Source organism: Crotalus tigris, unplaced genomic scaffold (genome assembly GCF_016545835.1).
Source record: "Crotalus tigris isolate CLP2741 ecotype Arizona unplaced genomic scaffold, ASM1654583v1 scf7180000017773.841730, whole genome shotgun sequence".
Taxonomy (NCBI): Eukaryota; Metazoa; Chordata; class Lepidosauria; order Squamata; family Viperidae; genus Crotalus; species Crotalus tigris.
The window spans coordinates 663,552-686,096 of record NW_024096624.1 but is presented as its reverse complement, the minus strand read 5'-3'; the positions used below and the strand labels follow the sequence as shown (position 1 = coordinate 686,096).

The following is a 22,545-nucleotide window of genomic DNA, read 5'->3' as shown; positions in this document are numbered from 1 at the left end:
CACAACTGAGCCCAAAATTTCTGTTGCTAAGCAAGACCGTGGTTGTGTGAGTTGTGATTATAGCTTACAAGCAGAACTTGTGCCCCATTTTATGAGCCTTTTTGCCACACACAGTTGTTAAGTGAATCACTGCAGTTGTTAAGTGAATCTGGCTTCTCCTTTGACTTGGCTTGTCAGGGGCAGCTGGGAAGGTTACAAATTGTGATCACGTGATCCTGGGACAATGCAAGGGGGTGCATGCCAGTTGTCAAGCACTCAAATTGTGATCACATGATCATGGGGATGCTGCAATGGTCATAAGTGTGAAAAACAGTGATAAGTCACTTTTTTTCAATGCCATTGTATCTTTGAATGGTTACTAAACAAATGGTTGTTAAGTCGAGGACTACCTGTCTCTTTTTAATTCCAGGTGTTCATTCATATGCAAGTATGTAGGCATACTCAAGGAAAGGAGGGATATAGATGAAATACAATCGATCCTTAACATCTAATATTTAATATAATAAAATGCAATTTCAAGAGGTTTTTTTCAACTAGGTTAACAAAATTTTAGTTTATATGCTTGCTGAAGAGAATATGATGACCGTGATAATAGTGGTGACAATGATCCTGTTATGTGCTCCTGGATACTTTCCTTCGTGACCAGAGGCAAACTCACCTGACCAATAACCAGCAAAGACACAATGAAGGCCTTTCGTTTCATTTATTGCAATAAGCGGGGAGAGAAGCTATCAAAGCTTGGTTCTCTCCAAAGTTCTAACCGAAAATATTCCTTTCTTTATACAACCCTGTCCTGGCCGCCACATCCCTCCTCGTTCCCTATTGGCTGAGGTACTATGAGGTTACACTCTTTCTGATCGCCTCCTACATATTTCCTGCTACCCTCCTTAAACATACTAAATCATATTCACATGTACATTAATCATATAAAATATTAGACATTTCAAATAGTTATTTTGAGCTCTGTGATGTTTTATGGCTCCTTGAAACAATAGGTTCTTTCCTGTTTTTCAGTTCAGCTAATTTTCCCTGGCCAGCCATTTCCTCTTGCAATGGTTTTTACAGCTTGTGTTCTTCCTTTCCCAATTCTGGAGACCCAGATACTGTTTTGCCCACTTGTTTATCTTACATCCTCCCTTTATGCTACCCTTTCCTGGTTCCCAACCATTGCACTTTCTTTGGTAGGCTTGTTTCTCCACTCAGTAAGTTTCCACTGCAGCAAATTCAATTTTAAATTCCTCTTTCAATATTAAATTTTGAAGACCATTCACTTATTCCTATCGATCCTTTATTTAAGAAAACAGAATAAACCGAAAAAGACCAAACTGATTTGATGTGTTATCTTTGATTGAATGGGTGTATAACAATCTGTGCCCTTACTCAGATTTTCTGACTTTTGTCTCATTTCTCCTTTCACACTTTGATTCTATGAATATCTACTTTTTCACAAGTACTTCAAACAGTGCAACTATTTCCTCAAATAAATTAAAATCTATATAGCTTTGTGGGTTGGCATTGGTCCTAAGAGCCTGAGAGCTTTACTCTGTTAATTTGCAGGCTTGTGGATTAAATAGAATGATGGTTTCAAACTTCTCCAGTTGCTGATAATGCCTTTGGAGAGTTTTCCACCACTTATCTGATAGTCATTTACAAGTAGAATAATATTGAGGCATGGGAAGTCCTTCCAGATCAGTCCCCTATGGACAAAATTGTGACGTTGTTGAAAATGCATTGAAAATGCAGACTGTGATGAGGCTTTTCGTCTTGCCTGAATAGCTGACCAATCATACTGACCTGAATAAATGAAAAGACTGGAAGTAACGCTCCACCTGATGGACTTGATAGGACATGAAAATTTATTCTTGTATTATATTCTCTGTGTATCGGGGTGTTATACTGCCTGAAAATTCCTGTACTTTTCTCTGCAAGACTTTTTCATTAGAAGATGGGAACCCTCTGATAACAGTAAAAATAACAATTGTAAACAAAAGAGTGAATTGTAGCTGACCAAGACATCTCTGTGAACAAGTAAAGCTGCCAGTTCCGAGATGCGTCTGGCGGAAGTAATGGCTATCAAAAAGGCGACCTTGAGCGACAAGGATTGCAAAGAACAGGTTCTATGGATTCAAAGGGTGACGCAGTAAGGGCCTGGAGAACCCGCGGTAGCTCCCAGGAGGGATATCTATGAACCACAGGCGGTCTGCTATTCATGACTCCTTTAAGAAAGGAGTGGACCATGGGGTGCTGAGACAATGAATCTGATTTGTCCCAGGAGAGCACCATAGAGAGAGCCGCTACTTGTCTGCGAATAGTGTTGGGTGTCAATCCCTTGTTGATGCCCTTTAATAAATAGTCCAAGACCCTCAGAATGGTTACTTCCAAGAGATTCAAGTAGTTCTTGTCACATCAGTGGCAGAAATTCCACCAGGTGTGGTCATAAATGCGATTAGTCGCTGGTCTCCTGGATGCCTGAATCATGTCAATCGCGTCTGACGAGTATGACTCCTGTGTCAGGGTGCGGCATTCAAGCGCCAGGCAACCAATTGGAGCCATTGGGGCTTGGATGTTATAGAGCCCTCTGCATTAAAACAATGCAACTGTCGGAAATCTGCCACGGAGGAGATGTGGAAAAGCTCACGAGGTCTGCAAACCATGGTTGTCTTGGCCAGTGAGGTGCAATGAATATTAACTCCACCTGCTCCTGTAGTATCCTCCTGATAACTGCCGGGTTGTGTAGATAAAAGTGAGACTATGGGGAGAAATTCCTTAGATTATTCCTTGTATTATGTCAGAGACAGCAGAAACATTTGCAGCTATCATAAGACATTCTCTTAATGTGAATGTTGGTTTGGTCCATCTTTTCCCTCACTCTTCAAAAGATATTCATGCTTCATTCTACCCTTACATCTTTTAGTGTGCACACTTTATCTTTCTTTATTTTAAACAAGGATATTGCAGGGAATTATTTTTTAAAAAAGTGTAGATAGTAGCCACCTAACTATAACCAAAGCTCTGTTTGTTGTGTGTGTTACACCATTATGGCCACCATCTTGGGTTTTTGACCCAAGATGGTGGAAACCTCTGTGTGCTTTACCGATTATCTCAAGGGTGTCAAACTGCTGGTCCATGGGCTAGATTCATCATAGTAAAACCATGCCCACCCTGTTGCCAGCAACTGCAAAAAAGTTGCGATATGTCGCGACACATCACATGACGTGAGTTTGACACCCCTGGATTATCTCCTTGATCTTTTTTTGCCTCTCTTTCGCTTGTACTTTTCATCTTACGTTAATCTGGTAGGCAAAAATCAGAAGGAATCTTTGAAGAATAACACATTTTAGTATAAGGCATAAACCTTTGTGAGAGTACAATCTAAGCAATGTAACTCTTCTTCAGAAGAAAGCATTTATTGTGAGGGATAAAGTCTATTTTTTAATTTAAAAAGTCATATGCAATTTAATTAAGGGGTTTTCCTATGTAGACAGTAAAATCTTCTGCTACTACTGTAAAAAGATTGGGAGATGTATCAACCATTTAATAGATATTCTAATCAAACTTTGTTTCTGAATAGTGATGGCACTATCATTTCTGAATAAATTGTGATAATCTAATTTTGTAATCATCCATTACTTCCTTCTCTCACTCAATTGATACATTCATGTTTCTTCCTCTGGCAGTTTCTTTATCCAATTTTCTATTCTCCTCAACTATGTATGGTACTCTTTCATTTTGTTAAAAGGAAGATTTTCATCTAGAGACTTATCCTGCTCATCCATTCCACCTGCAAATCATTCATGTAGACATTTCTGACTTTTTAAACATTTGCTATGTGTGATTTTTTTCTGTCCTCTTGTCTTGAAGCCTGCTCCTTGGGCCATTCTAACACGTGTGTCTTTTATTATATTTGACAGTTTTATAAATGGAGCCCAGATTGAAAGCACAAGGTGTAAAGATGACTCTTCCCCACATCACTTTCAAGAGAAACATTGGGAATTTGGGGTGGGGGAAGCTGATGGAGGTAGTTTCAGTTTCAGTTGCTAAAGGGAAAACTTTAGAAAGCCCAACTCTTAATACTATGAATTTCTGCTGGTTGGGCAACAGGTGAACTTCCTTTTCCAAAGCAGGAAAAAGATTCCAGTAACTGCTAGAATCTGAGATTGAAACTGTTTTTACAGCACATGAGAAAACATCTCTAATTAAATGGATCATCTAATTTAAGCATCCTGCTTAAACTGGTTCCTCCATATCCAGTTATATTAAAATAGTTTTGATTGCAATACCCAGAATACCAGACCTGCTCATTTATTAGATTTAAGGATCTCAGCCATATGAAAAAGATATGTGAATCATTAGGCTATAGAAAAATTGGGAAGGATTTCTGTTTATTTGTTTTTCCATATTGCATCAAGTGTTTACATTGTGAAAATAACAGGATTTTTATCCAAATAATTCAGACAGTATTTATCAAGAGGTTTTTGGGGGGGGGTAATTAAAAGCCTGTCTCAAATCAAGATATAACAAATTATACCTAGCAGTTTATTATTTTTATTTATGTGGTGTTTAGTTGTCTCCTTATTCGTCTTCCAAGTTTCCCCTAGTCAGTCTCTGAAAGGACAATGGATACTTCTGGAAGGTTCTCTGGCACAGCTTGTCATCAGTTCCCCAGGCTTTAAGGAAAAGTCTTGATTGGTTCCTGAGAGAAATAAAGACACAACCGTTATTCTGAAGCCAACAACACTGGAGCTACATCTTCAAATAGTGCTTTTAAGATGTGGACTTTCAAAGAGATTCAACTTAATGGCAGCCCTTCATGGTAGGCCAGCTCAAGAAATAGGCAAAGCAGAGATTCCAGAATGCTCTTCTCTGTAGTAAGGTAGAATAAGAGAATTTTATCTCGCCTTGGTTATTTTTACAAATAAACCCACACTCCTTTCTCCTCCTATTTTCTCCACAATAACAACAACCCTGTGAGGTGAGTTGGGCTGAGAGAGAGTGACTAGTTTAAAGTCAGCCTATTTAGTATAATGGGAACACAGAGCATCTTAGATGGACTTTTGATATTCAGATTAAGGCACCAGGCTAAACATTACCAGACTTTCAGTTCTAATTCTACTTTTCTGGCTTTCACGGCTAAGGTAGGATTAGAACTCACAGTCTCCTGATGTCTTGCCTGGTCCCTTAATGTTAACCTTAAAAGTCCATCTAAGATGCTCTCTGTTCCCATCTTATACTTTGTGGAATCCAAATGCAGGACCCAAATGCAGGACCCAAAGTAACTAATCAAGGCTTGCTTTAGTATTTACTGTTAACAGTGCACACTGGAAAAATTCCCTCCAGAAAATAGGGGGAGGAACTCTTGCAGAGAAAAGGGTGCTGTCAGGCTGTCCCAGCTTGGACGTTTAGGAAATAAAGACCCTCAACTCCATTTGTAGCAAAAACTATACTTTTACTAAAGTGAAGTGGTTATAGTGCAAGAAAAGCTGGATCTGAGTATTCCTGCGCAAAGCCTGCCTTTCCCCCTTCTCCCTGGCCCTCCCCCCTTGACCAATTTGTAAGTGTCCAATAATATCCTAATTAGGTGTTTTGACAACAGCTTTAAAGTTTGGCGTCCCTTTGGTGGAGTTTCGCATTCCATTCTCACGCTCGTGTTTAAACTGGATTTGACACATTTGGTCCACCTATCCAGGCCTTCCCAAAGAGCTGGGACAGGCAGATATTGTTTGATGGAGTTAAAGGTATCATCAACTGCTGGCCGGTGGGCCGGTTGCATCACGAGGAGACCGCGCCCATCCCAGCACCGGCAATGCAAAAAAAGTCACGATATGTCGTGACACATCACATGACGTGGTGAGTTTGACACCTATGATGTAAGCTATTCCAAGAAATTGCTTTTTGCAATTGATTGATGGGGATTTGGCCCATGCCAATGGTAGTCAAGTGGTGGTCCAGATATTTTGGGATCATTATCATCATCATCATCATCATCATTATTATCATCATCACTACTACTATTACTATAGTTGTTGTTATCTTTATATGAGCAACTAAGATATACATAGTGAGTGAATCAGTGGTTCTCAACCTTTTTTTTACCACAGACCCCCTTTAAATATCCTTTCTGATAATGGACCTCCAAGATTTAACTTGAGATTTAAATCATAACTTTTTTTCAAGTCTTTGTGGACCCCCTGTGAACCACAGGTTGAGAAGCACTGTTTTAAGACATAACTAGAGACCTAACTCTTGAGACATTACAAAATTGCCCACCACAAAATCAATGTTTTATTTCAGTCTCAGCAAAGGCTGGCAATAAAAACAAGATTTTTAGAGATTGCTGTATGAGTCTCTACATTTGATCTAGAAACATACAGTAAATAAGATTTTTAAAAATATCTTTTTCATCAACCACTACTCCCCTCCAAAGGCAGAATTAATAGTTGAACTTACGTGGCTCGTCAGCCTTTGAAAAATGGCTCTTTAAAAAGTCACAGTGCTCGTTTGCCCTTTGCTGGAATGGCTCAGTATTAAGAAGGAAGAAATTCTGCTCTGTGGCATTGTAGAGCGGCCACTCATCCTTGGTGGCCACCAACCCAGTAGGATTCCTATGGAGGAAGAAAAGGATGCTGATGGAAACCAATCAAGGAGAGAACCAATCTAGAAATAAGGATACATTTCCTGACAATGAGAACAAGTGATCAGAGGAACGGCTTGCCTTCAGAAGCTGTGGATGCTTCATCACTGGAGGTTTCAAAGACGAGATTGGACAGCCATTTGTCCAGAATGGAATGGGGTCTCCTGCTTGAGCAAGAGATTGGACCAGAAGACCTCCAAGGTCCCTTCCCACACTGTTATTCTGATATAGTTCTTTTGCAAATGGATTGGTCTTGACTTGAGAAACTATAACCAAGGGGAACTCCGAAAGGGGACTTTGAGGGAAGGGTGGGGTTTGGCTTGGTGAAATCTCTTGTGTCTCCTCCTTGCTGATCCAAAGCCAAGCTAACTCCTCACAGAGTCTTGAAATCTGCCAATCCCAATCCACCACCCCCATTCCTCCCACCCTGGGCATCCTCCATCTTGGGAGTTTCCCCTTTACTACTTACTCTCTGGCTAGCCTTTGCTTATTCTGCTAATGCAGTCGTTCTCAACCTTTTTAATGCCGCGACCCCCAACCGGTCGTAAGTCGAGGACTACTCAACCGGTCGTAAGTCGAGGACTACTCAACTGGTGCAGCACCGTTTGCAGAATGGGACTTTTGGCGGGCTCAGCAGGGCAGAGACAGCCTGGACAATTCCTATTGGCTTTTGAAAGCCAATAGAATTAGACTCTATTCAAGAGAGTCTATTCTATTGGCTTTCAAAAGCCAATCGAATAAAAGGGAGTAGCAGAGCTAAGGAAAAGGGGGGAAAAATGGCGGACTGCGTTGTTTGGCGGCCCCCGTGAAATGGTCATTCGACCCCAAATGGGGTCCCGACCCACAAGTTGAGAACCACTGTGCTAATGATACAGTAATGCTTTGTTTTCTATCTTCCTTTTGCCTTTTTTATTCCATTTGTAGATATAACATGCACTGGAATATGTATGATACCACTGAACTCATAAAAGAACAATTACCTATAAGTGACATAATTAAGAATCCTTAAAAATTCAGGGCTCTTCCCTGTAGTGTTAGTTCTTGACTTAAAACCATTCATTTAACATCCATTGAAGGTTACAATGGCACTCAAAAGTGATTTACAACTGGTCCTAGCACTTACAACTATTGCAGCATCCCCATAGTCATGTGATCAAAATTTGGCTGCTTGGCAACTGGCATGTATTTGCAATGGCTGCAGCACCCCAGGGTCACGTGTTTCACCATTTGGAAGCAAGCAATGTTATGGATTCACATAACCATATGTTATACTTAACAACTGCAGTAATTTGCTTAATGACTGTGGTAAGAAAGGTCTTAAAATTGGGCATGATTCATTTCACAAGTTGCTTAGCAACATAAATTCTGGTCCCAACTCTGGTTGTAAATCGAGAAATACCTGTATTAACTCAACTCGTAAACATAGGCAACATTGGACTTAAAATACAAATTTATAGAAATAAAGTGAACCACTTACCCAGTTCTGGCAAACTCTGCCCAGTATTGCATCATCTTACGGCTCAGTCTGGCTTCAGCCTCTGTGAACGTTTGATTGACAGGAAGCACGGATTCAGGGGTCCCAAAAACATAAGAAAGCTCAGCACCGTGGGATGCCCCAATCCATTCAGGCCAGACTGACCCTGAAGGGCGATGTGCGAATAAATAGGCATATACAGCATTCCCCATTTTCCTGATATTTCTTGCAGCTTCAATCAAGGGGCATGCAATGATATGATCTGTATAGAATTGGGACAGAGCAGAGCGGTATTTTGCTGGGCCCTGATTTCCTTCACTGTACCTCAGGGCAATTGTCTGAACAAGGTCTCCAGTTGCATTTGGCACTAGCAGTCTTATCCCTTTCAGAAGCTGCTTCTGATTGATGAGATTGTGGGTGATGTTAGAGAAAACATAAGAGACAAATGAGGCTCCTTCATCAGAGGTTTTTCCTATGAGGACTGGTTTGACTTGAATTTGCCCCTCCTCCATGAGCTTCTCCGGATCACCAAGCAAAAAATCCCCATCTACGGTTGGCCTGAAGGGAAAATTCAGAAGGAAGCCACCTTTAAGGATCATAGACATTTCATGCCGAATAAATTCAGAAACATTTTTTGTTTCCAGGCAATGCAGTATGCTAATATTGCTGTCCTCAGAGCAACCTAGCAAATGAACAAATTCCAGCGATAACCATTTGGCTTCCTCAGGAGACCTCCAAGCCCAGAAGGCATTGGCTGTTCCACTCTGAATCACCGCTTGGGCAAAAAGGTCCTGGCTTTTTGATGCAAGAAGATGGAAATTCACAGAAGATCCTCCAGCACTCTCGCCAAAAATGGTCACCCGAGAAGGGTCTCCCCCAAAGGCAGCTGCATTCTCTTTTATCCACTTCAGGGCCAGCTGTTGGTCCCATAAGCCTAGGTTCCCTGGAGCAGCTGGTGGCAAGTAAAAAAAGCCTAAGGCTCCCAAGCGATAATTGATGGTGACCACAATGACATTTTCAGTGGCAGCTAAGGATGCCCCATTGTATATGTCCAGAGAAGACGAGCCCATGAAATATCCTCCTCCGTGTATCCAGACCAAAACAGGCACTGGTGAAGAAGGTTGTGGGTGCGGCACCCAGATGTTGAGGGAAAGGCAATCTTCTGACAGTGGTGTTTTAGGAGTAAATATCTCTCCTTCAGGGACATCCCGGAAAATAAATTGAGGACAGGAATTGCCAAAGCTGGTGGCCTCCAAAGTTTGAGTCCAAGGCTGATGTGGAAGAGGTTTCTGGAAGCGCAACTTTCCCAGGGGAGGCTCGGCATAAGGAATGCCTAGATAGGCTGTCACAGATCCAGGGCCAGCCAGGAACTGCTTGCCCTTAATAGGGCCATTGCTGGTTATGACCACTGTGTCCCCATTAGAAGAAGAACTGGAGGCTAATGGAAAGAGGAAGAGGAGGAGGAGGCAGCACCGGAGAGAAGGGCATAGCTGACAAAGCATTGCAACAGTAGGAAGAGTTGATGGACCTGGAAAAAGTTACAACCAATATGAGATTATTCCTCTTATTGTATAAGCCCACCTTATGCCAATTCATCATTGATTTATATGTGATAAATGTGATTAATAAATAAATATTATTTTTATTTCTCACCTTTATAAGTACACCCATCTTGCAAAAAGTGACTCTAGGTGGCACACAACCATCAATAAAAATAAACGAAATGATTTTCACAGTGGAGAAAGTCATTGAAAAACTGAGCTTTCTACCACTGTAGTCCTTTATCCCTGCTGTTGTAACTTTGAATGGTCACTAAAAATGGATATAAATTGAGGACTACCTGTACTATAGTCTTTCCTATAACTATATACAGTTGTGAAAATTGGACAATCAAAAAGAAGGGAGACAGAAGAAAATTTGATTCTTGGAAATTGTGGGATTGGAGACCACTAATGCTCATATCTTGGAGAGCAAAAATAACAACCAAGGAGATTTTAGACCATGTCACACTGAAACCTAGGATTGCGAAGGTAAGCCTGACATCTTTTGGTTATATTGTGCAATAAAATTCCTTAGAAAAGCCAGTTATGATCAGAATGGTTGGAAGCACTTATAAAAGAGACCAGCGCAGAATATCAACAAACATGACACTGTTTAAAACCTAGAAACATTAAACAAAGTTGTAAAGCATCAGAAAAAAATGGAGAGAACTAATCTCTAAAGTCTATAAAGCAATGTTTTTCAGTCTTGGCAACTTTAAGATGTGTGGACTTCAATTCCCAGAATTCTGCGAGTTGAAGTCCACACCAGTTAAAGTCGCCAAGTTTGAGAAACAGCATTATAAAAAGTCAGGTACAACTGAAAAGATAAAGAGCACAATTTCATCCTCTGTCTCTGAACCCAGCAACTCAGGATTTCTAATCACCATGGGATTTACTAAATAAAGCTGACCTGCATTTTCTTTCACACAAAGGCCAGCCTTAGAAATGTTTTTTTTAGAATAGCTACATTCCCCTAACCTGAGGGATCCCCAACCCTTGGGCTACAGTCCACTACTGGGCCTTGAGCCTTTCACAATTGGGCCACGGAAGTGGCAGGCAAGTGCATATATAGATGCGTGCATACCCACTCACACAAGCAGCATGCATGCCTGCCACACGTATGGATCCATCCCCTCTTCCCCCCTCCCCGCTGATCCACCAAGCCAAAATGTTGGGGAATTCTGCCCTAACTGTAATATTTTCCCATCCACACATGCATTCCTTGGCAGGTGCTCTATGCTGGCTAATATAAGCATCTCTGTGTGTGATGACCCAGGGGACAGCACAGAGGCAATGCAGTCAGCTGGTAATTCAAACAGTTCTTTTATTGCTCCCAATTTTCCCCAAATGCTCCCACATTTGCTGGCAAGCCTCCAACAAAAGATCACATACACATCCCTTCAGCCGACTCTGGTTGAAAGTAGGTTCAAATACAGACTGATTAGCATAAGAAAGTAGTCAAAGCCATAGAGATAACAAGGAAGAAAACATAAACTTAACCAGTCATTTGAATCCGAGCTTGCCTGAGCAGTTTCCAAAAGAGAGAATCCAAAATACAGTCCGATAGTCAAGGTTTCCAAGTTTCCAAACAGAAGGCACAGAACAAGAGCAACAACACACAACACTCCAAAGAGTCAGAGTTTGTTCCCGACAAATGCCCCACCCCACAGCATCTTCTTAAATCTCAATCCCTAGGTATGTGTTGTGGAATGGGGCGGGACACTCTCCTCCCGAGTAATTGAGCCTGTCTGGGTTGTTCCCTCCTTCTCTCCATTCTCCTTGCTCTAGGATCAGGTGGGCTTTGCTCATCACCTGAACTCTTGTCTCCCTTGTTCCAATCCTGAAGGGACCTGGCCTGCCTCAGCCTGCTCTTCCCCACAGTCTTCTGAAGCCACAGGCACCTCTCCCTCTGCCTCCATAGGGTCCTGTTCCAGCTCCATTTCCTCCTCAGATTCAGGCTCAGACGGAGGCATGACACTGTGGTTTTTCTAAAGAAGGCCTAACTTTATGTGTCCTCAAGGAACAGGATACTCTGATTCCAAAACTGAACAAATTGTCAAGTGTACAGGCCGTAATATTAGAGCAAAACAAAGTAGAAATGATAATTTGCATAATGTATCCATTACATTCAGTAGAATTCCACAACTGTTTTAGGAAATGCAATTCTATCAATATCTACCTAGAAAAATCTCCTGCTGATTTTTAACGGGCCTTATTGCTAGATAAAGATGGTAGAAATTTGCAAGCACATGTCTGAACGTAGGAGAAATGGCACCCCAGTTGGGGCTTTCTGTTCACTGCCTGCCCCCCCCCCCATTCTCCTTCTCTATGTCTCAAACTCTAGCAGGCATTTCCTATTATGGCTGAAGAAACTATTGTCTCTTTAGATATGTTTAGCCTGGAATAGCATTAACTAGCCTATATAGCCTAAATTAACTAGCCAGAAAATAAGAAATTCTAGTCCCTTTCCTAAAAATCATCTTCTAATTCTCTGAAAAAATGTTTTTTAAAAAAATTCTGCAGACTTTACTCACTTGTCAGATTCAATGGGACTACTGGTTATTTGAAAGAAGAAAGTTCAGAGATGATCAGGCTGTATCCTGCTCACACAAAATGATCATGAAAAGAGCAACTTGATATATTGCACTAAGATGCATTGAGCAATTGGATTCTGCCCATAAAGGGGGAGGAAGCTGCAAATATTGGCAAAAGGCTCCAGGATCAAAGAGAGGGAAAAGCAGAGAACTTCCTTCAAATGGGGTGAGAGAACTCCAGAGCAAAGGACAGTCACCATCTCTGGTGTGCAACCTGAACCATTACAACATCTATCCAGATTTCAAAGCAACTAAAGAACCCGAAAGCAAATAACATTGAGCAAATCCACCTACTTGTAGTATCACCTGAGATACTACAAGTGATCTGGCGCAATTTATTCTACTTTAAAGGAGAAGACTTGTAGCTAAGGGTTGAAATGAGGAGTCCTTGGTGCTCTCTGACCTTGGTTGTTTTCTTGCAGAAAAGTGGCCAATTTGTCAGAATGCTAATCACAGGACTGTATAAAAACACTTTAATTTCACAAATTATGGACAGACTTAACCATAATTTCAACTGGGAAACTGTGACTGTAGTAGACCAAGCCAGGTCCAAAAATTCTAGAGAATTCCTGGAAGCCTGGAACTGTGACAAATTGGCCATTGATAGATACATAAGCAACTTCTACCTCCTGTGCAAAAGAGACAATCCTGTTGGGGGAGGGCTATTCAGTTTTAATTTGGCACCTCTCTCAAACCAGTGGCCCTCTCTGTCCAGAATGTGGACCTTGCTGTCTTTAAAAGAGTGACCTTTGTCTTTCAGGTGCAGAGGGATTGCTGAATCCTGTCCTGATGTGTTTGTTCTCCTGTGTTGTGCCATGCACTTGTGAAATGATTCTTGTACAGGTTTGCAACAGAGGGGGATGGATATCTCCTTCTTTACAATACAGTCCTTTCAGCAATCCCAAGAAGGTTCCACAACCATTTGCACTCTAATTCAGGTAACTCTGAGCATATAGATAAACCCCCAAATGGCCTCAATGACCCTCAAGAGTACGAACAACCAGATCACTGCATAGGATATAAATCCTTCCATTCCCCCCCCAGTTAGTTAGAACTGAAGAAGTTTCTTGTATGAGAAAAGAAACATTTTCAAAGAAAAAAAACCAAGAAAGTCCAGTTGCCTTTTGGAAAAAGCATCTTTGGGGCAATCATGATGTGGATGACTGAGAATCTCCATAGACATTTAATTAAGAAGAATGAAGCCAAAAAGGCCCAGCTTTGAGGGGACTCGCAAGTTGTGTTTGCAAGCCAGCATCATCTGGATTTCTGAGTTCAGGAAACAAAAGGAATGGAAGATTCTCAGGAGATTTGGAGAAGTAGCAGTGAAAGTAAAAAGAGACACGTAAGACTACAACCTTGGGTTGTGCTGGTGGCTTTGAGATTTGCAAAGGAGCATTTGTTAGCATCAAAGAAGGTGTTGAGGGTAGCCACAAGCAATTATGACACATTCTTGTTGCTTTGCAGCCATAGGACATGTGGAGAAAGATGTGAGAAATTAAATTCTGTGAAATTTCAAAGCACAAATGTCCTTATTTCCTTCCCATTAATTTTATCTTATTCTTCAAACGAATGATTGCGTGATAACATTACAGGTGGTCCTCACTGAATGACCCAATCATTCAGCAACCATTTGAACTCATGATAGAATTGAACGAGTGGTGATGATGTCCTTGAGGTTCTGGCCATTGCAGTGTCTCCATAGTCACAGTGTCACAATCTGGGTGTTCAGTGCTGTGGCTAACTATTATATCACAGCATCCCATGTGGGGTGGTTGCCATTTATGGCATTCTTCACCAGCTTCCTGCAATCAAGGTCAATAGGGAAGCAGTTGAGAGGTTGCAAATGGTAGTTATTTCTGCCTTTTTAAACATTTGCTATGTGTGACTGTTCTGTCCTCTTGAAGCCTGCTCCTTGGGCCATTCTAACACGTGTGTCTTTTATTATATTTGACAGTTTTAACAATGGAGTCCAGATTGAAAGCACAAGGAGTAGAGATGGGTCTTCCCCACATCACTTTCAAGAGAAACATTAGGAGTTTGGGGTGGGAGAAGCTGATGGAGGTAGTTTCAGTAGATAGTTGCTAAAGGGAAAACTTTAGAAAGCCCAACTCTTATTACTATGAATTTCTACTGGTTGGGCCACAGGTGAACTTCCTTTTCCAAAGCAGGAAAAGGATTCCAGTAACTGCTGGAATCTGAGATTGAAACTGTTTTTACAACATGTGAGAAAACATCTCTAATTAAATGGATCATCTCCTAATTTAAGCATCCTGACTAAACTGGTTCCTCCATATCCAGTTATATTAAAATAGTTTTGATTGCAATACCCAGAATACCAGATCTGCCCATTTATTAGATTTAAGGAGCTCAGCCCTATGAAAAAGATATATGAGTCATTAAGTTATAGAAAAATTGGGCAGAATTCCTGTTTCCTTTATTTGTTTTTCCATATTGCATCAAGTGTTTTTTATCCAAATTATTCAGACAGTATTTATTAAGAGGTTCTTTTGGGGGGGTAATTAAAAGCCTGTCTCAAATCAAGATATAACAAATTACACCTAGCAGTTTATTATTTCTACAGCAAAAGGTATGTGGGGTTTAGTTGTCTCCTTATTCGTCTTCCAAGTTTCCCCTAGTCAGTCTCTGAAAGGACAATGGATCTTCTGGAAGGTTCTCTGGCACAGCTTGTCATCATTTCCCCAGGCTTTAAGGAAAGGTCTTGATTGGTTCCTGAGAGAAATAAAGACACAACCGCTATTCTGAAGCCAACAACATTGTAGCTACATCTTCAAATAGTGCCTTTAAGATGTGGACTTTCAAAGAGATTCAACCTAAATGGCAGCCCTTCATGGTAGGCCAGTTCAGGAAATAGGCAAAGCAGAGATTCCAGAATGTTCTTCTCTGTAGTAAAGTAGAATAAGAGATTTTTATTTATTATATGTATTTATTATATGGTTATTTCTACAAATAAACCCACACCCCTTCCTCCTCCTATTTTCCCCACAACAATAACTACTTAATTTTGGGGGGGAATTCCAATGGAAAATACTATTTAGAAAGAAGTCTAGCCCCTTCTGAAATCATCCAATTTGATCCTAGCTGACAGCTGTTAAGCATTGGTTCTCTACCTTCTATCTTCTTCCTAGTTCGATGAAACAGAATCACCTTCGGACTTGTCTGCAGAACAAAAAAAAATGAAATATCAAATAAGGTGGACATCTTATTACTAAAGAATCTGAATCTATAAGTTGGATTCTGAGGATTCCATAGATTCTGAGGCATAATATATATTTATTATATATATATCAAAAGATGTTATTGTTTGTCACATAGTCAGCCAGATATTTAGAATACATTTGACATTTTTGGTACACATATCCAGCCATTCCCAAAGAGCTGGGACAGACAGATATTGTTTGATAGTGTTACAGGTTGCAGGATGTAAGCTGTTCCAAGTAAAGCTGCCTTTTGCAATTGACTGTCAGGGATTTTGTCAGTGCCAATGGTGGTCAAGTGGTGATCCAGATATTTTGAAATTAACATTAATATTATTATGGTTGTTGTTATTTTTAAGTAGGCAACTAAGGCATACATAGACATCTCCTAAGACAGTAGTTCTCAATCTTTTCTTCATCACAGACCCCCTTTAAATACCTTTTGTGGTAACAGACCCCAAAACGTAACTCAAGATTTCAATCATAACACTTTTTCAAGCCTTCGCCGGGCCCCTTTAATCACACTGCAGCTCCCCAAGGGTCCACGGACCACAGGCTGAGAACCACTGTCCTAAGACATAACTACAGACCTAACTCTTGAAACATCATGAAAGATTCTTGCTCTACAAAATTGCCCAGTACAAAATCAAATGAGTATGTTTTTTTCAGTCTCAGCAGAGACTGGCAATAAAAACAAAATTTTTAAGAGATTGCTCTGTGAGTGAGATGGGTGGTCTGGTCTCTACACTTGATGTATAAATATCAATAAGATTTTTTAAAAATATCTTTTTCATCAACCACTACTCCCCTCCAAAGGCAGAACTAATAGTTGAACTTACGTGGCTCGTCAGCCTTTGAAAAATGGCTCTTTAAAAAGTCACAGTGCTCGTTCGCCCTTTCCTGGAATGGCTCAGTATTAAGAAGGAAGAAATTCTGCTCTGTGGCATTGTAGAGCAGCCATTCATCCTCAGTGGCCACCAACCCAGCAGGATTCCTATGGAGGAAGAAAAGGATGCTGATGGAAACCAATCAAGGAGAGAACCAACCCAGAAATAAGGATAAAATTCCTGACCGTGAGAACAATTGATCAGAGGAACGGCTTGCCTTCAGAAGCTGTGGATGCTTCATCACTGGAGGTTTCAAAGAAGAGATTAGACAGCCATTTGTCCAGAATGGAATGGGGTCTCCTGCTTGAGCAGGAGATTGGACCAGAAGACCTCCAAGGTCCCTTCCCATGCTGTTATTCTGATGTATGTTATTCTGATGTAGCTCTTTTCCAAAGGGACCGGTCTTGACTTGAGAAACTATAACCAAAGGGAACTCCCAAAGGGGACTTTGAGGGAAGGGTGTGGTTTGGCTTGGTGAAATCTCTTGTGTCTCCTCCCTGCTAATCCAAACCCAGGTCAGCTCCTCACAGACTCTGGAAATCTGCCAATCCCGATCCACCACCCCCATTCCTCACACCCTGGGCATCCTCCATCTTGGGAGTTTCCTCTTTACTACTTACTCCCTTGCTAGCCTTTGCTCATTCTCCAAATGATACAGTAATGCTTTGTTTTCTATCTGGCATATATTTACAATGGCTACAGCATCCATGGGTCACGTGGTCACCATTTGGAAGCTTTCCAGCTGACTTTCAACAAGCAACATCAGTGGAGGAAGCTGGATTCACGTAACTATATGTTATACTTAACAACTGCAGTGATTTGCTTAACGACTGTGGTAAGAAAGGTCTTAAAATTGGGTATGATTCACCTAACAACTTGCTTAACAATAGAAATTCTGATCCCAACTAGTCATTAAATGTGAACTACCTGTATTAACATAACCTGTAAACATAGAAAAAAGGAATAGTGTGCATTATTTATGGCTGCATTACTTTAGACGTAAAGTGCATTTGTTGACTGGAGGGGGGGGCTTTCTTTGGATTTAAAATACAAATTTATAGAAATAAAATGAACCACTTACCCAGTTCTGGCAAACTCTGCCCAATATTGCATCATCTTACGGCTCAGTCTGGCTTCAGCCTCTGTGAACATTTGATTGACAGGAAGCACGGATTCAAGGGTCCCAAAAACATAAGAAGCCTCAGCACCGTGGGTTGCCCCAATCCATTCAGGCCAGACTGACCCTGAAGGGCGATGTGCGAATAAATAGGCATATACAGGACTCCCCGTTTTCCTGATATTTCTTGCAGCTTCAATCAAGGGGCATGCAATGATATGATCTGTATAGAATTGGGACAGAGCAGAGCGGTATTTTGCTGGGCCCTGATTTCCTTCACTGTACCTCAGGGCAATTGTCTGAACAAAGTCTTCAGTTGCATTTGGCACCAGCAGTCCTATCCCTTTCAGAAGCTGCTCCTGATTGATGAGATTGTGGGTGGTGTTAGAGAAAACATAAGGGGCAAATGAAGCTCCTTCATCAGAGGTTTTTCCTATGAGGACTGGTTTGACTTGAATTTGCCCCTCCTCCATGAGTTTCTCTGGATCACCAAGCAAAAAATCCCCATCTACAGTTGGCCTGAAGGGAAAATTAAGAAGGAAGCCACCTTTGAAGTACATAGATATTTCATGCTGAATAAATTCAGAAACATTTTTTGATTCCAGGCAATGCAGTATGCTGGTATTACTGTCCTCGGAGCAACCTAACAAATGAGCAAATTCCAGCGATAACCGTTTGGCTTCCTCAGGAGACCTCCAAGACCAGAAAGCATTGGCTGCTCCACTCTGAATCACCGCTTGGGCAAAAAGGTCCTGGCTTTTTGACGCAAGAAGATGGAAATTCACAGAAGATCCTCCAGCACTCAGGCCAAAAATGGTCACCCGAGAAGAGTCTCCCCCAAAGGCAGCTGCATTCTCTTTTATCCACCTCAGGGCCAGCTGTTGGTCCCATAAACCTAAGTTCCCTGGAGCAGCTGGTGGCAAGTAAAAAAAGCCTAGGGCTCCTAAGCGATAATTGATGGAGACCACAATAACATTCTCAGTGGCAGCTAAGGATGCCCCATTGAACACATCCAAAGAAGATGAGCCCGTGAAATAACCCCCTCCGTGTATCCAGACCAAAACAGGCACTGGTGAAGAAGGTTGTGGGTGCGGCACCCAGATGTTGAGGGAAAGGCAATCTTCTGAGTGTGGTGTTTTAGGAGTCCATGTCTCTACTTCAGGGAAATCCTGGAAAATAAATTGAGGACAGGAATTGCCAAAGCTGCTGGCCTCCAAAGTTTGAGTCCAAGGCTGATGTGGAAGAGGTTTCTGGAAGCGCAACTTTCCCAGGGGAGGCTCAGCATAAGGAATGCCTAGATAGGCTGTCACAGATCCAGGGCCAGCCAGGAACTGCTTGCCCTTAATAGGGCCACTGCTGGTTATGACCACTGTGTCCCCATTAGAAGAAGAACTGGAGGCTAATGGAAAGAGGAGGAGGAGGAGGAGGCAGCACCGGAGAGAAGAGCATAGCTGACAAAGCATTGCAACAGTAGGAAGAGTTGATGGACCTGGAAAAAGTTACAACCAATATGAGATTCTTCTTCTTCTTGTATAAGCCCACCTTATGCCAATTCATCATTGATTTATATGTGATAAATGTGATAAATAAATATTATTTTTATTTCTCACCTTTATAAGTCCACCCATCTCACCAAAAGTTACTCTAGGTGGCACACAACCATCAATAAAAATAAATGAAATGATTTTCACAGTGGAGAAAGTCATTGAAAAACTGAGCTTTCTACCCCTGTAGTCCTTTCACACCTGAATGTTAACCTTGATTTGTCTGAGATTCCCTTTTCCTGCCACAGTTGCTCAAACAACTAAAAGATTAATCAACTTTGGGTCTTTCCTCTCTTAAACATGCCCACTATACAGAGAATCTTTGACTTATAACCCACAATTAAGCCCAACATTTCCACTACTAAGCAAGATCATTGTTGTTAAATGGGTTTTGCTCCATTTTACGACCTTTCTTGCCACAGTTGTTAAGTGAAACACTGCAATTGTTAACTTAGTAACACAGTTGTTAAGTGAATCTGGTTTCTACATTTGGTTGTCAGAAGGTTGCAATAGGTGGTCACCTAACCCCGGGACACTGCAACCACCATGCATATGAGGCAATTGCCAAGTATCCAGATTTTGATCACATGACCATGGGGATGCTGCAATGGCCATAAGTATGAAAAATGGTTGTAAATCACTTTTATCCCTGCTGGTGTAACTTTGAATGGTCATTAAAAATGGATATAAATTGAGGACTACCTGTACTACAGTCTTTCCTATAACCAGTGCTTTTTTTCTAAAAAAAAAAAAAAAAGTGCCGGAACTCACACACATCATACAACCCGCCTTACCTACCGTACAAGGTTCCATCCAAAAAAGGTGCTGGTACTCCATTCTGGGCGTTCTATGAGAAAAAAAGCCCTGCGTATAACTATATATAGTTGTGAAAATTGGACAATTAAAAAGAAGGGAGACAGAAGAAAATTTGATTCTTGGAAATTGTGGGATTGGAGACCACTAATGCTCATATCTTGGAGAGCAAAAATAACAACCAAGGAGATTTTAGACCATGTCACACTGAAACCTAGGATTATGAAGATAAGCCTGCCCTCTTTTGGTTATGTTGTGCAATAAAATTCCTTAGAATAGCCAGTTATGATCAGAATGGTTGGAAGTACTTATAAAAGAGACCAGCACAGAACACCAACAAACATGGTACTCTTTAAAACCTAGAAACATTAACCAAAGTTGTAAAGCATCAGAAAAAAATGGAGAAAGCTAATCTGTAAAGTCTATAAAGCAATGTTTTTCAGTCTTGGCAACTTTAAGATGTGTGGACTTCAATTCCCAGAAGTTGAAGTCCACACATCTTAAAGTTGCCAAGATCATTGTTCCCAACCCTTGGGCCACAGCCCAATACTGGGCCTTGAGCCTTTCACAATTGGGCCACGGAAGTGGCAGGCAAGTGCGTGTGCATATCGTCTCACACAAGCAGCATGCATGACTGCCACATATATGGATCCATCCCCGCTCCCCCCTCCCCGCTGATCCACAAAGCCAAAATCTTGGGGAACTCTGCCTTAACTGTAATATTTTCCCATCCACACATGCTTTCCTTGGCAGGTGCTGTATGCTGGCTAATATAAGCATCTCTGTATGTGATGACCCGGGGCACAGCACAGAGGCAATGCAGTCAGCTGGCAATTCAAACAGTTCTTTTATTGCTCCCAAATTTCCCCAAATGCTCCGTTTGCTGGCAAGCCTCCAACAAAAGATCACACATACATCCTGTTGTGTCCTGGGTCTGCTGGAGCATTTCAGCAGGACCAAAAATGTTGCAAACGGTCCTGGGCAACCGAAAAGCTGCCCAGGACCAGACTGGCTGGCGCCGGACTTGTGCGCATGCGCAAGGCGTGAAAAAAGGTCCTTCCCTGTTGGCTGGACTGCCTGGGTTTGGGAAGACTATAAACCATGAAACATCCCTTCAGCCGACTCTGGTTGAAAGTAGGTTCAAATACAGGCTGATTAGTATAACAAAGTAGTCATGGCCATAGAGATAAAATAGAGAATCCGAAATACAGTCCGATAGTCAAGGTTTCCAGGTTTCCAAACAGAAGGCACAGAACAAGAGCAATAATACACAACACTCCAATGAATCAGCATTTGTTCCCGACAAATGCCCCACCCCACAGCATCTCCTTAAATCTTAATCCCCAGGTGTGCCTTGTGGAATGGGGCGGGATGCTCTCCTCCAGAGTAATTGAGCCTGCCTCTGTTGGTGCCTCCTTCTCTCCACTCTCCTTGTTCTAGGATCAGGTGGGGGTGGGCTTTGCTCATCACCTGAACTCTTGTCTCCCTTGTTCCAATCCTGAAGGGCCCTGGCCTGCCTCAGCCTCCACAGATTCAGGCTCAGATGGAGGCATGACACTGTGGTTTTTCTGAAGAAGGCCTAACTTTATTTGTCCTCAAGGAACAGGATACTCTGATCCCAAAACTGAACAAATTGTCAGCTGTACAGTTGCAATATTAGAGCAAAACAAAGGAGAAATAATACCTTGTATAATGTATCCATTACATTTAGTACAATTGCACAAGTGTTTTAGAAAATGCAATTCTATCAACATCTACCTAGAAGAATCTCCTGCTGATATTTGAAGGGTTTTATTGCTAGATAAAGATGGCAGAAATTTGCAGGCACATGTCTGAACCTAGGAGAAATGGCACCCCAGTTGGGGCTTTCTGTTCACTGCCTTCCCCCCCCCCCATTCTCCTTCTCTATGTCTCAAACTCTAGCAGTCATTTCCTATTATGGCTGAAGAAACTGTTGTCTCTTTACATATGTTAGCATTAATATAGCATTAACTAGCCTATATAGCCTAAATTAACTAGCCAGAAAACAAGAAATTCTAGTCCTTCCTAAAAATCATCTTCTAATTCTCTGACAAAATGTTTTTTTAAAAAAGTCTGCAGACTTTACTCACTTGTCAGATTCAATGGGACTACTGGTTATTCGAAAGAAGAAAGTTTCAGAGATGACCAGGCTGTATCCTGCTCACACAAAATGATCATGAAAAGAGCAACTTGATATATTGCACTAAGGTGCATTGAGCAATTGGATTCTGCCCATAAAGGGGGAGGAAGCTGCAAATATTGGCAAAAGGCTCCAAGATCAAAGAGAGGGAAAAGCAGAGAACTTCCTTCAAATGGGGTGAGAGAACTCTAGTGCAGAGGACAGTCACCATCTCTAGTGTGCAACCTGTAGCCTTGAAAAGAGATATTACAATCTGTCCAGAACCAGAAAGCAAATAACAAATACCTGAGGTGAGCCCAAACTGGATGACTCTCAAAATGTAGGACAGACAGCAATCACCACCAGATAGACTCGCAATTGATTGACCAACTGCACTTGGCAGGTATCATGAATAGCGGGAGCTAGGGATGTCTCACTGCTAGCCTGTCAAAAAGAAGGATTAGAGGGGACATGATAGCTGTCTTCCAATACTTGAGGGGCTGGCATAAAGAAAACGGGATTGACTCATTCTCTAGGGCAGGACTTTTCAACTGGTGGTACATGTACCACTTGTGGCACATTAACAAGT

General features: G+C 41.6%; 2 protein-coding genes across 5 annotated transcripts; both read right to left on the bottom strand.

Annotated features, from left to right (window-relative positions):
* Nucleotides 1-4,373: 4,373 nt before the first annotated feature.
* Nucleotides 4,374-12,301, bottom strand: LOC120307276 (cholinesterase-like). 2 transcript variants are annotated; one of them, XM_039341842.1, is made up of 4 exons: nucleotides 12,181-12,301; nucleotides 8,109-9,633; nucleotides 6,448-6,602; nucleotides 4,374-4,693 (listed from the first exon to the last, which is right to left on the bottom strand). In XM_039341842.1, exons 2-4 carry the CDS (start codon nucleotides 9,605-9,607, stop codon nucleotides 4,599-4,601), a joined length of 1,749 nt encoding a protein of 582 aa, XP_039197776.1. In that variant the 5' UTR covers nucleotides 9,608-9,633; nucleotides 12,181-12,301; the 3' UTR covers nucleotides 4,374-4,598. The 2 variants fall into 2 exon arrangements, with proteins under 2 accessions (XP_039197776.1, XP_039197775.1); XM_039341841.1 differs by lacking the exon at nucleotides 12,181-12,301 and adding an exon at nucleotides 11,147-11,290.
* Nucleotides 12,302-14,663: 2,362 nt separating this feature from the next.
* LOC120307275 (cholinesterase-like) lies at nucleotides 14,664-22,080 on the bottom strand. 3 transcript variants are annotated; one of them, XR_005556486.1, is made up of 7 exons: nucleotides 21,928-22,080; nucleotides 19,798-19,850; nucleotides 17,424-18,948; nucleotides 16,295-16,449; nucleotides 15,369-15,417; nucleotides 15,072-15,141; nucleotides 14,664-14,970 (listed from the first exon to the last, which is right to left on the bottom strand). XR_005556486.1 is itself a non-coding variant. In XM_039341839.1 (6 exons), the coding sequence occupies exons 2-5, from the start codon at nucleotides 19,838-19,840 to the stop codon at nucleotides 15,383-15,385; spliced, it is 1,758 nt and encodes a 585-aa protein (XP_039197773.1). In that variant the 5' UTR covers nucleotides 19,841-19,850; nucleotides 21,928-22,079; the 3' UTR covers nucleotides 14,664-15,141; nucleotides 15,369-15,382. The 3 variants fall into 3 exon arrangements, 2 of the variants coding, with proteins under 2 accessions (XP_039197773.1, XP_039197774.1); XM_039341839.1 differs by having other exon boundaries at nucleotides 14,664-15,141; nucleotides 21,928-22,079; XM_039341840.1 differs by lacking the exon at nucleotides 19,798-19,850 and having other exon boundaries at nucleotides 14,664-15,141; nucleotides 21,928-22,077.
* Between the last annotated feature and the right edge of the window lie 465 nt (nucleotides 22,081-22,545).